Here is a 16,817-nt window from a genome sequence, read left to right on the forward strand (position 1 = left end):
TGCAGTAGTTATGGTAAACCATCCAAGCACTTTTTATTAATTACTATTCATAAATACACACAGCAGCTTCATTAGAGAAGGACTCTGTCTTCAGTTTTAGAATGTGGAGTATTTATAAGGAGAGCCTTTTTTCTTTTCTTTTTTTTTTTTGTTTTTTTGTTAGACACAGGAAGCTGAAGGTCTGCCACAGCTCCCTACGCTCACCTGCTAAAGGAAAAAAAATTAGTCATGTGGAACTGATTATCATCAACACACACACACACACACATCATACACTTTCATTGTCTCTTGCGCGCTCGCTAACTTCTCGCACACGCTTGTTCTTTTTCTCTCTCTCACACACTTTCACCCTCTTTCTCGCTCTTTATGGATTTTTACAATGTAACAGGTGACAGACCTGAAAATCACCAAAAAAAAAAAAGTAAGAAAAGAAAAAAAAGGGGAAAAAAAAAAAGAAAAAAAAAAAAAAAAAAAAAAAAAAAGAGAAAGAGAGCTGTGTGTTTGCCCACCGTCATTGGCAGTTACAGCACAGAGGACATTGTCTGCGTGGTGGTGGGATATCATCAAAGAGGAGGAGGTGGAGGCTCTTTGCCTGCAGAGCTCTCCTTCAGGTTCAGGCTCTCCAGCGCCACGTCCAAAGGCATGATCTCCACGCAGCCCATGGCGCCGAAGTCGGCGAAGTCTCGCCGCTCATCCTCGTCGGAAGAAGAGCTCTCCTCGCGCATCAGCGTGGACAGCAGCAGCTCCTGCACGAACAGGCTCCGGTCGGCGCGCTCGCTCTCCAGAGCCTGACGCTCTGCCTCAGACATCTTCGGCTCGTTCAACCTGCGCGGATAGAAAGGAAGACGAGACGCCGTCAGAAACGCGTTACGCGATAGTAAGAAACTCCGTCTTAATATTAGCGAGAGGGTATTTACAGAAATATCTCGTCGCTACTATACTCTCTACCTGGCTGCTACGTCCATATATGGTATAAGCTGAATACCGTGTCATACTACGTTATGTTTACATTCAAAGCATGTTTTATGATACTGTTATTGTTTTGCACTACCCGTTATATCGGACACGTCCATGCTAGAACCGCGTACTGTTCAGCGCTACACCGTCTTTTACCGTGCCTACGGTCCTGTTTTAGTAGTTACTATACTGTCTTGTGCTGCTTGCACATGCTTTGCACGTGGACCTGACGTAAAAACGTCTAGGACTTATTTAGCTCTGTGTCGTCTCGTGTAGTCCTGTGTTGTTTTATGTAGCAGCACGATCCTGGAGGAACGTTGTGTACTGTACCAGCTGTATATGCTTGAAATGACAATAAAGCCACTCGACGTGAAGTGAGATTAAACTCTCAGTTCGCCTACACGGACCAGAGTCTTAATTGCACGCGTGTCAAGAGCGTAGACACGCGATCCTAAAGAACGGAGAGTCTACAAAGGAAGAAAAGGAGAAACGACGTCGGAAAGCTACATTTTTAAAAAAGTAGTGAGAACGAGCTCGTTTGTTCTCAGCAAAATGTTTCATTAAATTCCCATTTACTAAACGAATTAGGATTAAATGTATGAAATGAAACGGATGGATGGAGTGAGTCATGGCTGCATCTCACACACAGACTCACTCAAGTGGACGCATTACGCACGGAGCGCGTTGATCAGAAATCGTGATTCCAGAAACCGAAACCTCGTCTCTAGGAGGCTAGCCTTACGTTTCCTAATCCGTTTCTAGTGCTTTCTTTCTTTTACAACATATTAGACTATTATTACTGCTAAAACTTTACACCTTCAGTTGTTATTTTTCTTTTCCTGGGACACAAATTCATCATCGGGTGTTTTGCGTGTCGACGTTCTCACCGTGTGAGGAGGAACTGGGAGCTGTGGGAGGCCATCGGGTTGCTCTCGGTTATGGCTGTGTTTGTCGCGGTGCTGGGCGGCGGCACGCTGGCGCTGATGTTGCTCGCGTTGCTGCGCTGGCGCGTGGCGTTGCGTGCCGTTTCCAGTTGCTGACGTGCCGCCTGCGCCTGCTGCCGCTCCAGCTGCAACTGCATCTGCAACTGCTGTAGTTGCGAGGCCGACGGGCCCGAAGGGTTCAGCTGGCCGCCTGCAGAGCGCCGAACGCCTGACAGCTGAGACAGCAGCTCTGAGACACCATAAACGAGATGAAATCAGTCAACAACAAAGCAATACGTGGGGGAATTAAAAAAAAAAAATTATTTATTTATTTTTTTTTTTTAAACACTACACAAGCTTGAGCTTATAAATAAATAGTTAGGACTGGATGCCAAGTTAAATTAAAGGATTAAGACATCATTTAGAGTGTCAAGCAAAGTGCTTGATGGCATGGCTTCTTGATTAGTCACGGTGGATGATCACATGCTTAACCTCATCCTTGACTTTTTCTAAATATCGATTCAAATGCCTCTCTCTCCATCACCAGCTCCATGTTCAGTTTTACCTGGATCAAATGTTCCAGAAATGAATAAACAGCTTGTGCTTTTAAAATGTCAACAAAACAGCATAGAACCATGATTTTTTGTTTAAAACCAGGTTGTTACATTTTCAAAACCATAACGCCTGCACACACACCTGCTATAGGGTCCATAGCTTCCCGATTGCTCGGGGAGTAAGAGGAGCTTTGTGAGGATGAGAGCCCCCCGGTGGAGCTGCTGGTAAAGTGCATGTTAGTCCTCCGTGCCCGAGGGCCGCCCAGTCCACGCCCAGGGTGAAACATCCGGCGCACGTGCCGCACCCCGCTGCTCTCATCGTACACACATCGCCGTTAAGGACCAACGAGTGAAAACACACAAAAATCACACAAAACCACACATACACACGGAGTGCATGTCGCCTAAAACCACCTAAACCCGTGCACTCGTGATGGACAAGGAGCCGACTACTCAAGTTAGGTTTTTGGGGCCTACTTTGGGGGGGTTGGGGAATACCGCGAGTTTGGGGTGCCAATACTTTAATCTTCACAACGACAAACACAATGTTCTGTGCACACACAAGGATTCATTTCTATTCAGTGACTGAATCTACCACAACAGCATGGTGTTAGATCCTACGTAGTGAGCCTGTACAGTGAACAGGAATCTGACCTGTGCGAGCGATTCCTGTGTGAATACGCAGGCTTGCGCATGGAAGAAGTGCTAAATTTGAGTTCAACACCAAGGAGAAGAAAATAAATAAATATAAAGGTAAATAAATCTGAATCAAATGCTATAACATTACAGGCTCAAATATTTCAATTCATCTGAACACCAGTGTTGGCGAGGTTACTCAAAAAAAATCCCACTACAGATTACTAATCACCATTTTAAAATTGTAATCAGATTACTAATCACTTTAATTTCACGGTACTTTCAAAACCTACAAAAATACACTACAAGAGAAACTCGGAGGTCTTTCAGTAATTTTAGCACGCGTCGATGTACGACATGATAAGAAAACTTTTTCTCATAAAACTTGCCTCGGGTGTTGTCGCTGTTTGTAGGACGACCAGAGACGATAAAGTATCAACTTTTCTAACCAGGCTAGTTTGGTGTCGCCAACCATGAGGAGGCGAAGCTAAGCTATCACTGTATGGGTTTAGCTGCTACAGCGCCATGCAAAGTAAATTATCTTTCCTTATGCTCTGCTCATAGCATGTTCATGTAAACTGGAACTCAGACATGTACACACCTTGTTTTCCTGCTCAGCATCAGAGGATGTTACTGTTTACTTTCCCCTTTACTGGTTAATAAAAATAGGCATGTATCCATTTTCCCCCTCACACTGACTGCGAGCTAGCGTTTGGTAGAATCGAGACCCGTCAGCCAATAAGACACGAGTATTTCCACGTATTCTCCTGTAAACCCCGTCTGATCGGTCTCGCCTCCGTTCACTGAAGATATAAAAATGACAACACCGCCGTCTTGTTTTACTGACGTTCAGCTACGTAGTGACGGACCGCTCCGAGTGGAGAATTACTCGCGGCTAAAGACAAAATCTTCGGGGCAAAAATCGCATTTTACTTAACGTTGTTTTCTTAACAATAAATCTGTAACGCAAGTAACGTCATTTCATTGACATCAGTAGCTGTAATCAAATGACTTCGATTTAAAATGTAATACGTTACATTACCGCGTCATCAGAATAAAGTCAGTCATTAGAATACAGTAACGGAGAGCGTTTACACCCAACTCTGCTAAACACAAAACAATCAAATCAATCGCTGCCTAGTTTGGGTTACTCGGCTTTAAAAAAAGGAAGAAAAGAAAAAAAAATCGATGTTTCTGCCATTAAACATTAACCTGGTGCTCTCAAGTAAAAGCAAAATCATTTCATGGACACGGCAGAGTGTTTATTTGAATAGCCTTTTTTTGTGTACAAAGTTCTTCGTGCACACACACACACACACACACTCAAAATGTTAAAAGAAGTGAAAGGATATTAAATCTCTTGGTGCTCTGTGTTCAAGTGTGAGATGAGCAGCGAAGTCGTCCGTCACATGATTGGGGTCGCCTCCAGGCAAAGCTGCACATATGGGGCAGATCTGAAGAAGAGGAAAGAAGAAAAGAAAGGAAAAAAAAAAGAGAGAAAGAGGTAGAATTTTATAAACTGACTATACAGCTGAAGTAAAAATTGTTCAGAGTGTTTACAGCATGTTGAGAGATGGCGACTAAGGAGAAAATTTTGGCGGGGGGGAGGGGGGGGGGGTAACTTTTTCATAATCTGATCGGTCAATCACGTATGCGGAAGAAGAGGGCAAATGTCGCTTTCCTCCCTGGGTTGGTGGCTAATCTGGATTTGGCACTGTAAATACACTCACCACCTCTGTGGTAGTCTCTGCATGCTCCGAGGTGACGTGTTCCTGTAGAGACGTTTCTGTGTAACCCATTTTGCCGCAGTACGGACAAGTAAACGACTGGGGCTGCTCTACTGAAAACGCTTCTCCGCCATAATACAGATCTGCAGACAGACAGAGAGACAGACAGAGAGACAGACAGAGACAGACAGATCATTCCCATCATGTCGTCATTACGCCCAAGCCGAGAACCTGTACCCCTATCCTACTCTTACCGAAGTCTACCCTGGTTAGTATGCACTGCATGGGGTGTTCCGTGGTGTGTCGGGTTGTGGTGGCTCCACTTTCGTAACACGACGCGCACAGGTCGTAGTCGTAGCAAATTAAACACTTGTATCGGCGCCCCCTGAAGTTCCCTTTTAAACACGCGTCACAGCTCACACCTGCAAGACAAAAGAACACACACGGTTACACAGTCGCAAGTCTGTTACTGGACGCGTTGCGGTTCTTCTCGTAACATTCTCACATCAGATTTTACCGTCTCAAGCCACGCCGCACAATCGCATTTTTATTGTGAACACGTTGCGACAGGCTGCGAGAAAAGAAAAAGTTGGAAATAATAGTAGCGTGATGATGAGAGTAATTATTTTTGCACTATATATTCCTCAGAATCTGTCCGGAGGAGTCAGGGCTCAGGAGAAGGTCACGCGGCACTAATTTATTTAATTCATCATTAACCGAAACGAAGAAACGAGCAAGAACTTCTACACGGTTGTAGTTTACATCTTTGAAAAGCTGTGATTATAACATGTCTAGAAAGTCGTCCTGAACTCAATAAAGTAATGATAACGCTTCCTGGATCCACTTTTGTATCAAACTGCTTAGGGGCGGGGCTTCGTATGAGCTCAGACAGTGAGGCCACAACATTTGCTCTGCATCTTTGAACATTTAAAGGATACAACATGGCAACCGGAAACATTAACCCAGAGAACTTGGACATTTTCGTCAGTGTGTTTTCCCCCCCATAGTAATAGTGCAGTATAATGAGGGATGTGTGGTAAGGGGTTGGGTTTGGAACTGTAAATGCAAATAGAGCTGTTTCCAATTTGCATATTCATGCAAATTCATAGATCCTGTTTTTTTTTTTTATACGGTTAAAGCTATAGAGTTTAGAGGTCAACCGATTGATCGGTTTTGCTGATTAACTTGCACTGATAACCGAACGCTGGAACTGTCGGTTATCAGCAAATATCCACACCGATAGTTTTTCCCAGTCACTTCCGTTGCGTGAGCGGCTGAGACGGGTCAGCTGTCATTAAACAGCACAAGAGCAGCCTCTAGAGGAGAAATAAAAACCATCATTGCCCAATTTTGTTGTGTTATTTGAAGAGTTTTTTTTATTCATTTTGAAGGAAGATCAACATCGCATGATAGCGCAGAACGGGACTCCTGGTGCTCTGGTTTCGGCTCAGCCTGTTAGCATAGTTATCCTAGCCTCGTATAAAACTTCCACCTTAACACATACTTCCGGATAACACCGAGGTGCCGAGGTCTGCGTCTGATGAACCGAGCTCCTGCTCTGAGGACTCTCACCGTCCTCCCCAGACCCGACATTTTAACAGAAACCATGAAAAGTGGACCGTCAACAAAATGTCCCATTTCTTCCTTTCCCGCTGTTCAATCACACGCACTGTACATGCGCACTACAAGTCTCTCGCAGCTTGTTTCTCCGTAGTTCGCCCGGACTTTTATTATTTTGCAAAGCTTACACACAACAAGAAGCCAAAATAAATCCCACACTGACAGCGGACATGCCCTATTTTCATTCACAAGCTCCTCGGCAGGCACCGAACTCATTCTTTTGAGTTCAGATAAAAGGAGGGGAGGTTTACGAAGTGTTTAGGAGACCACTCGGCAACTGCTGCAAAAAACTAAAGTAAAACAACTCAACGGAACAGTCGACTAGATTTAAAAAAGTGTCAGTATATATAACGGTATAATCAAGTTATTTGCATCTCAAGACCTCTCGCTGTACTGAGCAGAACATTCAGCAAAAAATTAGATGTTTTCCATTCATTTTCCATGAAATGAGGATGAATATCTCTGGCTAAATATGCTATCCAAATATCTGTATGTGATAATGAAAGGATGTTTGTTTAACTAGTAACGTCGCACACGGCTGCATCAAACTACCCTGTCGTTGATGATTTTCTCATCACGGCACGCCCCGTCATGTTCTATTCCTCTTACACCACTATGACATCACAAAATCGTCAAAATTTTGTTGATTAACGAACTTCACGCAATCCCACCAGCCTCGCAGAGGCGAAGCTTACGTATTAATCCAGATAAATGTGACAATGCGTCTTTTTCCGTACGTTTTGGCCTTCCCTCCACACCGAGGCGGCGCTTTGGTCCAGCGAAAATCTGAGCTTTTCGGAAAAACGCACTCCCAAGTGGATCAATTTGAAAACGCCGTTTCTGCGATGTAGGTTGGACCGAGAAAACGGAGATATTCAAAAACGACGACGTGTTTTTAGTCACGTGACCCAATCGACTCCAAATAAACAAGACGATGTACTGCTGTGGTTGTACCTGCTATCCAGACTGACAGCTTTGTTAAAGATTAAAAGATCGCTCCGCACATCCTTCAGACTGCATTTTTAAATAAACCCCCTGACGCAAACGACGCAGGCCGAAACTCCTTACATTTCCAGACGTTTCGGTGCGGATGAGAGATTTCTGGAAAACGTTTAGAGTGTAGACGGAAAGCGTTTTTAAAACGTAAACGCAGTTTCTTCTCTAATACTTACTAACCCAGCGAATGAAGTCACAAATGAAAGCTCAGTATAAAAAAGAAGAGCATCACTAAGTATCGCAGCACGTAAAGCTCTCTTTAATTTGCAAACCTGAGCTACCTGATTTGCGTCTGCTGTCGTTTAAATGAAGGGAGCTCACTGTGACCGGAGCTGTGTTCGCTCTCTTTCACCCCGCGAACTTCATATCTGACTTCTTGCTCCGTGTGCAGGACAGTAAAAAAAAACCCCAAACACAGCTCTCTGCATCAAATTACTCACATGTTGCTTTTCTTTTCGCTTTGGGTCACACACAGGCTGTGATGTATTTTGTGAACGAGACCTGTGATGAGCAAAGAAAAAAAATAAAGTACAGCAAAAGGAAACGAAACACGACGGACGAAGGGCAATAAAGTGTGACACCTGTCTCTCTGTCTTTCTTCAACTCTGGCATGTGTCCTATATATAACCAGCACAAAACATATGCTGCCGTGTCGACCACGCGTGGAACGCGGGCGAAAAGATCACGTTCAACACCAAGGAAATTTCAGACAATGGCATTGTCTTTGAACCCGGTCGCGTGCCAATGGCATCCCATGGACACAAACACAAAATGGAAAAAAATGTATAAAAATCAAACCTTGGAAGATTAGCCTTGGTTGAGTTCATTTAGCCGTAGACAAGCTAAATACCAGAGAGGAAATGTAGACCGCCGCTTTAAAGGACTATCCACACGACATCGTCCTTCATCACAAATGGAGTCGATTTGGTATCTGAAGTTTGTACTGGTTTTACACGGCTAATACGGCTACACACATAAATATCATCTGGCTCAATAACCAAATCAAACTAAACCTATCATCATCAGAGTCCAAATCTGTCCTCAGACTTTAGTCTAGAATTGGACCGATATAGAGGATTTTACCGATACCGATAACTACGTTGGACGATGCCTGCCGAAAACCGATTAATCGACCGACAGTTTGTAAAAGTAAAATACTGCTGAACTTTTATTACAAAAAAAAACCCACTACTGACTTAACCATGAAAAAGTGCTGTACTTTTCTTTTAATGAAATAAATATATAAATATTAATATGTTAACTATTAAAAATATTAATATACATAAAAGATATAAATCCAAACTGAACCACAAAGTAACACTCCAAATAACAACTATATAGACATCCAAAATAAGTCAAAAAACACTTCAAATAGCACGACAAATTTGGTCAGCGAGTTGGTTTTTATTTCGCCTCTAGAGGCCACTCTCGTACTGTATAATGACAGCGGACCCTTCTCAGCTGTTCACGCGACGGACGCAACCAACTATCGGTGTGGATTTTTGCCCATAACCGACCGACCGACCTCTACTTTATTCCACATCTCCTACCAGAGTCTGACGTTTCTGAGGAACGGCACCAAACTACATGCTGGGAAAAAAAAAGTGATCCGGAAACTTTAAAACGTTTATTTTGTTTTTTTTAGCTCTGTGACGCTGATTTCAGAGAGAACTATGTTTTAAAAAATAAAAAAAAAAGTCAGAAATCACATACTCAAGTGTGACATAGTGAACAACTGGACAAAAGCCTCGGTCCTCATTATCCTAATCATCCTCAAAGCCCAACCCTCAGACATCATGTCTTCGCTTTCATTTCCCCTCAGACTACACCTTTAGGTTTATAACCGTAGCACTGGTCTCATAGGCTCAAGCCTTCATAACACAAGCACTTGGAGGCCTAGTACAAGTACTAGCATGAACAGTTAAGCTAGAAGACTTCAGGCTATTCTGTGAACTGGAAGCATCAAATCCTTCAATTCAATCATTGCGCCACAAAGTCTTTTTAAAAACTGAGGTGTATTTACTTTCTAAACGATTATGCGATTACCTTGGCGTTACACACAGTCCTGTTAATTGCCGAAAGGAACACGGCCGTTTGACCCTGGCTCACGAGCCAGACTTCCAGCGCCTGAGCAAGAATCTGGCGTGTTGTCAATAAGCACGGCCAAGACCCGCCTTCTTTCACAGAGTCGATTTGATTGACACGGCTGATCCACAGACCTTTTCTCATGGCCCGTCAGCAAACACACGAGATTTTCTCGTATGCAGACCACCGACTGCTTCAAAAACAAACAAACAAAACTCTAAAAACAAGACGCTGTGACATCAAAACAAAGCATACACGAGTACAGAGAGAAGCTTTGAAGGTTCTGAAGCTTGAGGCCAGAAACGAGCGCAAACGATATCAGGCACGCACACACAGTCCTCATGCGGAGACTAGTAAAGGCCTAATCTTAATATTAAGCAATACAAGAATACTACGGAAAAAAAATATTCCAAAAAGTAAAACTGGTTTCAGATCTGACGTCCAAACAAACAAACAAACAAATAAATAAATAAATACTGTAGTAAAAGTTTAAACGCATCTTAAGGTTTGGATACACTAGGATGTATAACATATGATCCCACACTAACTACTGGGGACCACACGAGTCTTTCTCTCAGAGGTCTATCTATTGCTAGAGAGTCTGGTATGCTTCGCACTTGGCCAAGAGAAGAGGTTGAGATTGACATTGCAACGACCAACTACACAAATTTCCAGAATTCAACCGAATCCCCTTTTCCCACTTCTAACAAAACTCTGGACTGACTTTTAAACATGTGAGCGCATGAACTTTTAATCCTTTATCTTCCCCAGAAAAGCTTGTCGCATCACAGCGTCCTAAAGTTTCAAACTGTTGCACCACCAATCAGATCGCAAGCCTGTGACCGGCCAAGTGTACAAGAAATATCCAGCGCTCATGATATAACGTCCTTTTACTTGTTTCTGTATGGAACTAAACACCAACAAAGACTCTCTCATTAAAACAAGAGGCAAAAGAAAAGACAAAAAAAAAAGAAAGAAAAAAACCCCACCAACTCTGATTGATTTGAGGTTCCACCTTAAATCTACGACCCATATTTACCCCACGTCAACAGTTCCTGCCAGCTCGAATTCTTTTCATCTCCAGCCAAAAACGCCAGGCCAACAATTACCATCATCAAAAACTTATATTTACTGTTTATACACACTCGAGTTTCATTGGCTGTTGATGGACTTTGTCTATATTTGAGTCCTTAAGCAGCTTTCGCTACTAAATTACTAGAATCCAGAGGAAGATCCTTAAATATGTTTAATGCTGACCTGAAAATGTCAATAACAGAAATTCTCCAAAAAAAAGAATCCAGTCTTGGATGAAACAGTAGAGAAACAATTTCCAAATATGACTTGTAGCTTTAATCACGGTCCAGGATGCGTCATGGAGCCCTGGCTGAAACATTCCTAAGAGTTTTGAACATGGGCGAAAGTGACACGCGGGATAACGCGATCGTGGAAATGAACACAAAAAATAAAAAATAAAAAATCAAGCAAACGGCAAAATATTCAGAGGAGCTTGCGATTTTTCAAAATTACCGCAGATTTGGGCCAAGACACGTCATGTGACGTCATCACGACGTGTATTTAGTCAAAGCCCTCTTCGATTCACGTGCGTCGAACATGAGTACAGCTAAAAGGTCTTGTTTACCGACAAACATCACTGTGAAACACAAAAGAAAGATCGCGTGCAATTGCAATTTCGCCAATTCAAGAAGTTTTCTGCAAAAAAAAACAACAAAAAAAAAAAAACACACACAATAATCACTGCAAATTTTTTTTAAAAAAAGCCACAGCAAGTCGTTCACAGACTGTAAAATCAAGTCGCCATGATATGAAATTGTTCCAGGACCATGATGCTTGTGCATCATGCATCTAAATATCATTAGAGTGATATTTGTAAGGAAAATCCGAAGAGCGGTTGTTCTTCAGGTGAAGGAGAACGTCAGTGCAGGACGTGATAAGACTGCTAGAAAGAAAACCCACAACTACACAGAGGATTATGATAGTAAGTTTGCAGTGCATGGAACCCTCAAGCAGATCTGAGAGGTGTAAAAAACCACAGGGCCTGGCCTACAGAGTTTGGGGGGGGGGGGGGGGGGGGTTTGGGTGATCTGGTCAGATGAGTCATCCTTCACCAAAGTGGGGGAGTGCGATTTTGACATTACACCTGATCCAGCTCCTCCTACCTGGGCGGAGTCCGACCAAAGCTCCGGTGGTGGAGACAACTCAGTGTGTTTCAGGCTAGATAAATGTGTTTGTTGTTCCGTGTTGTACAACATCTCATGGGTCAGGGGTTAGTCATTAGTGTTAGGGCGTATACGACCAGTTGGATCAGGTCCAGCACTTTTACTTCTTCACCAAGGAGTATCTCTCGACTTGCCTGCTCAAAAGGACGCGTCACTGCAAATCAATACAAAGTTCTTCCGACTAATCACTTGATGTTATGATGCATCATTTCTATCATGAAGGGAGTGGTCTCTTCCAGGATGACTCCACCCCCATCCACAGGCTCACTGAATGGTTTGATGAGGATGAACATGATCTAAATTGTACACTACGGCCTTCACAGTCATCAGACTTCAACCCGATTAGAACACGTACGGTAAATTTTGCCATATGGCCATGATTGATAAGCAGAAGGAATCTCTGTTGAAAGAACGGTGTTCATCACGACAGTACAGTTCCAGAGGTGAAGTAGATTTTACCGATAACTAAGTTGAGCAGTACCTGCCGATAACCAATTAATCAACTGATACTGAATGAAAGCATGAGTCACGTAATGAAACACTTCAAATAACAACAGAGACATCCAAAAAAAATCAAAAAACACTTCAAATAACGCAACAAAATTTGTCAGTGAAGGTTTTTATTTCACCTCTAGAGGCCGCTCTCGTACTGTATAATGACAGCAGACCCTTCTCAGCCTCTCACGCTACGGACGCAAACCAAAATAACTATCGATGTGGATTTTTGCCCATAACCGATAGATCCAGCAATCGGCAAATCTGATCAATTGGTCGACCGCTATTCCAGAAACATGTACAACCTCTGCCTAAACGCAGTGACGCTGTTCTGGCGACACACTTTACGTCGGCTTCTCCTTTAATCCGTCAACTCTCTGTATAGTCAACCTCGGGGAGACATTTTAAATACCGTCTTCACCATCCTTGATCAATCATTGATGAACATCTTCCTGAAACTCCTTTCTCCCGACAGCTGCCTCGGATGCAACAATACAAAAGCAAATATATGTTGCGTCTGGCGGACCAATAACGACTAATAAACATTAAAGATGCCAGAGCATCACACCTCCAGGATGCCACATCACGTAATTATGAACAGTTCTGGTAAGAAGCGGCGTAAGTGTGTAACATATCTGGATAAATATATGCTACTGCCAGTTCCATTGTGTACGTGTACATTTCCATTGTGTACGTGTGTGTGTGTTTGTACAGATTATGACACACACACTTTCCGTCACATGAACATCTCATCGGCTGCCATGTGATGTCCGCTTTCCAAACGTATTAATAACAGACTGTTTACACCATCACTCCAAATCATGTTTTATCCACTCCAAGAGGGAAGCTGCAAATGATCCAATTTTGCCTATAATTTGATTAACACGTTTACACGCACTTCAATAATCTAAAAATGGCCAAAAACTCCCAATCTATACGAGCCACTTAACCTATAAACATATTGTTCAGTATGTCTTTAAATGAGGTGGGTTACTTCTTAAGTCAAGCCATTAAACTACTCGAAGTAATTTCATGGACTATTTCATCCACTTTTATCGAGTAGCGTTCTTAACGTACACAGAATATACAGTTATAAATTAAATGTTGGTTATTTTTTGTGCGGTTCTTATGGCTGCTAATCCTCTTTACGCGCCATACAAACTCTCTCTATTTTAAAACAGGCCGAGATCAGGTCCATCTCAATCTGTGGACATATGGAAAAATGACTACAAATTCACAGTATACATGCACTTAATCACCACAGGCTCTTCCAGGAGATTTCCAAAGATGTCGGAATTTGTTGTTTACATCGCTCGAATGATCAGATTACTGACATGCATGTAAACTTAGTCAAGGGAACCTTCAAAACATAAAATTCAGACCAAATTTGGGAATGGCCTCCGTCTTCACAATATACACGCTTAACACCCGTCTATCAGATTCCTGATTGTGACCTTAATCCAATTCAAGATTTAAGCCCTCACAATAAGTCGTTTACACGACCGCCTGAATAATCCGAATTGTCCAAACCGGATTAGCGCGATTAATCCGAGTATACGCACGCTTAACGGGCGTCTGTCGGATTTCTAGACACGAGATCAGATTACCACCTTAATCCGATTCGCAATGTCGTCCCGTGTTGTCTCTACACCGCTCGAATAAGCCGAATTACGCGAATCAGATTATTTGTGTGCGTGTAAACACGCTTAACGGGGATTTGGAGTAAAATAACAGATAAACAGTCCTGTGTGAATGTTTAAACGTTTAAAAAGAGTAGGAAAAAAAAAACACTGATGAATTATAACCTGAGGAAACTCTTCAAACTTTGAAGAAACGACTTGACATTTCCGTTCAGACAACACTTCAGGTTATTATGACTGCTCATCTTATAAACCAGTTTGTTAGTCTGAACGGTAAAAACCCCATTAGAGGTAAGCTAATCAGTCAGGTAAAGTTAGCTAGCATGTCTCCCAGATTAGAGATACACCTTGACGGTCACACAACTTGGCTTTAACTAACATATTAAGTAACATATTGCTTATTTAGATTTTGGGTAACACGTATGAAACGTTTTAAGGGAATTATACTCGACGTGTTTATAGCTAATACACACTTATTCGTCTTGCTAACTAACACGCCAGGTGTAGCCTAATGCTAATTCCAGACGTGCAAGTCATTCACTTTTACAGCACTTAGAGATAGCGTGACTGAAGGCTAAAGCTAGCTAACCTGAGCTGAGCTACATGAGCAGCAAAGGGCGGCCCAGGTTCATCTGATTCACCGCCACATACCGGCGACTAGCCCGGCTTAACTTAGCTAGCGTGGCTAAGATTTGCTGGATCATCCTGCTTTAGTGGCATAGCTTTATTTCAAGGAGAAAAGCAAGACGTTATTTCTGAAGAACTGCTCCTAAAGCAGGGCCTCGATGACACTGCAGTCACCTCTGAAGTCTCGGAAGAGCTAACAATTTCCCTCCGCTGTCTCCGGTTCGCCCTCTAGACCAGGCCAAAGCCAGGGACGCTCGCTAAGCTAGCAAGCGTTAGCATGCTAAACAAGGTCCTAGCTATCACACGGCAAGAAGGCGGCGGGCGGACCGACTGACAGACACGGGCTCTTGTCTGAATTCTGATATTCTAAACAACGGGTTTATGAGAGTGACCGGAACGTTATAGAAGAGGGAACGAAGTGAAGTTAAATAATAATAAAAAAAGATTGCAAAATTCATGGCGGCGGCCATCATGAGCCTTTCCCAATGCATTTCAATACAAAACATGGCAACCCGCGGCTGCTAAAAAATTCTTTTTACGCAGCAATCGACTGTGTTTTTTTTCTCTCTACCTACCTTCATGTCGGGACATCCTACAGACAATGACACAGCCCCCACCTCGGGCTCCCTGACACGTATTTACAAGGAAAGATGCCGCTAAAAAAACGAAGTAAAACTGTTGGAAACGCGGTCTCTTTCCTATTTTCTCTTGAAGATGGATCCGCGGCTTCCACTTCTTCCTTCCCCCTCCCCGCCTGTCATGAGCCGCCGGTGACGGAGCGCATACACCCGGATAGACCTGCAGGGGGCGCCAGAGGCAACAGACAACTTTCTTCTTCTCGAGCGCTGATTAAACGGCGGTAAACTTCAAGTGCGCATGAGCACAGATTACGTGGTTGGGGCCAAAAGTTTGTGGACACCTGGCCATTACAACTCGTGTGTGCTTTTAAAACATCCCATTCCAGATTTTTCTCTTATAATGGAGCGTGGATGTGGCATTTTGTGCTCATTCGGCCACAAGAGCATAAAGCTACATTCGCACATAAAGAGAATGGAGATCATTCATTTTCGATGGCTAGGATTACATGCGACTAAATAATCCGATAGTAATCCGATTGATCGGACTGAAAAGCCTTCATGTAAACACCTTTATCGATCCGATTGCGCTCGACCCGAATGAAATTTCGATCGGATCGGAAGGGGTGGTTATTCCTTTTCTAATCCGATTGGGAGGAGAAAAAATGGCCATGTAAACGCTCGAATCAGATTATTTCCTCAATGAGATTTAAAAATACCTTGTGTACACGCGCAGTGCAAAGGGGCGTATGTTCACGTTTTACGTCTTAAACGTGGCGTCCGGTGGAAAGAACCGGTCGATGGAGGAGACGAAATATTTGTCGAACATACTAAAAGACAAAATTGAGTGACCGAGTTGGAGAATGAACATTCGTAATAACGATCTCTTCAAATAAGTGTTTAAGGAAATGCAGTTTGGAGGATTCAGTCTGTCAATTTAAAGTGAGTAAGATTTGAGGGGGAAAATGTTGCTGACATATGTTTATATATGTCAACAAAGCAACAAAAAAAAATCCTATTAGGTCACTAGGTGTCACATCCATGGCTTTCTTTCTCCGCTATTGTATGGTTGGCATGACGACTGACGCTGTAAGCTTTGTTCGGAATACATATAATGCACATATAAACAAATATTTGAATGGGATTGCAATGTTTAGGGTACATATAAACAGATCTGCAAACAGATTGAATTCATTCGGATTGACGAAAATGGGTGCATGTAAACATAGCCACTGCGAGCTGGGGTATTCTGGCGATATAAGCGACAGAGACCGTTGGTGATTAGATGCGGGTGTGTCCAGCGAGAATAGTTTAACTTTATGCAAATTTGGAACGACTTGGTGCAGCGACTACCAATGGGAGTGAAGACAGTAGAGCGCACATGATGCGTGATCCGCCATGTTGCCAATTGTCCCAATTGTTCTGTGGACCCAGACAGTCTGGCTCTTTAGCTTTTGCAGCAGATAGATGGCCATAATGGCAAAGAGCTCACACACACTGCTTCTCCTACATCTCGTAGGGTATGATGTATATGTACACTGGTGAATTTTATATACAAACTCTCTCCCTCCAGAACGTTTCATTTCAGTGGCAAGAAAACTGGTTTGTTGTCGAAAGTGGAATGCTACTTGTGCCACCAAATGATAAATGTTACTATGGCAACCGGTAGTAGGAACGCCTACTGCCGACCTAGTGCAGCGATAAAATCATTGTATGTGTGAACGTACCTTTAGTGAGGCTCTGTG

General features: G+C 43.0%; 1 protein-coding gene across 1 annotated transcript; it reads right to left on the bottom strand.

The window, feature by feature from the left end:
• Positions 1 to 15,251, bottom strand: kcmf1 (potassium channel modulatory factor 1). Its single transcript, XM_053617794.1, has 7 exons — positions 15,073 to 15,251; positions 5,052 to 5,219; positions 4,801 to 4,940; positions 4,423 to 4,524; positions 2,577 to 2,754; positions 1,845 to 2,130; positions 1 to 825 (listed from the first exon to the last, which is right to left on the bottom strand). The coding sequence occupies exons 1-7, from the start codon at positions 15,086 to 15,088 to the stop codon at positions 564 to 566; spliced, it is 1,152 nt and encodes a 383-aa protein (XP_053473769.1). The 5' UTR covers positions 15,089 to 15,251; the 3' UTR covers positions 1 to 563.
• Between the last annotated feature and the right edge of the window lie 1,566 nt (positions 15,252 to 16,817).

Source organism: Ictalurus furcatus, chromosome 28 (genome assembly GCF_023375685.1).
Source record: "Ictalurus furcatus strain D&B chromosome 28, Billie_1.0, whole genome shotgun sequence".
NCBI lineage: Eukaryota > Metazoa > Chordata > Actinopteri > Siluriformes > Ictaluridae > Ictalurus > Ictalurus furcatus.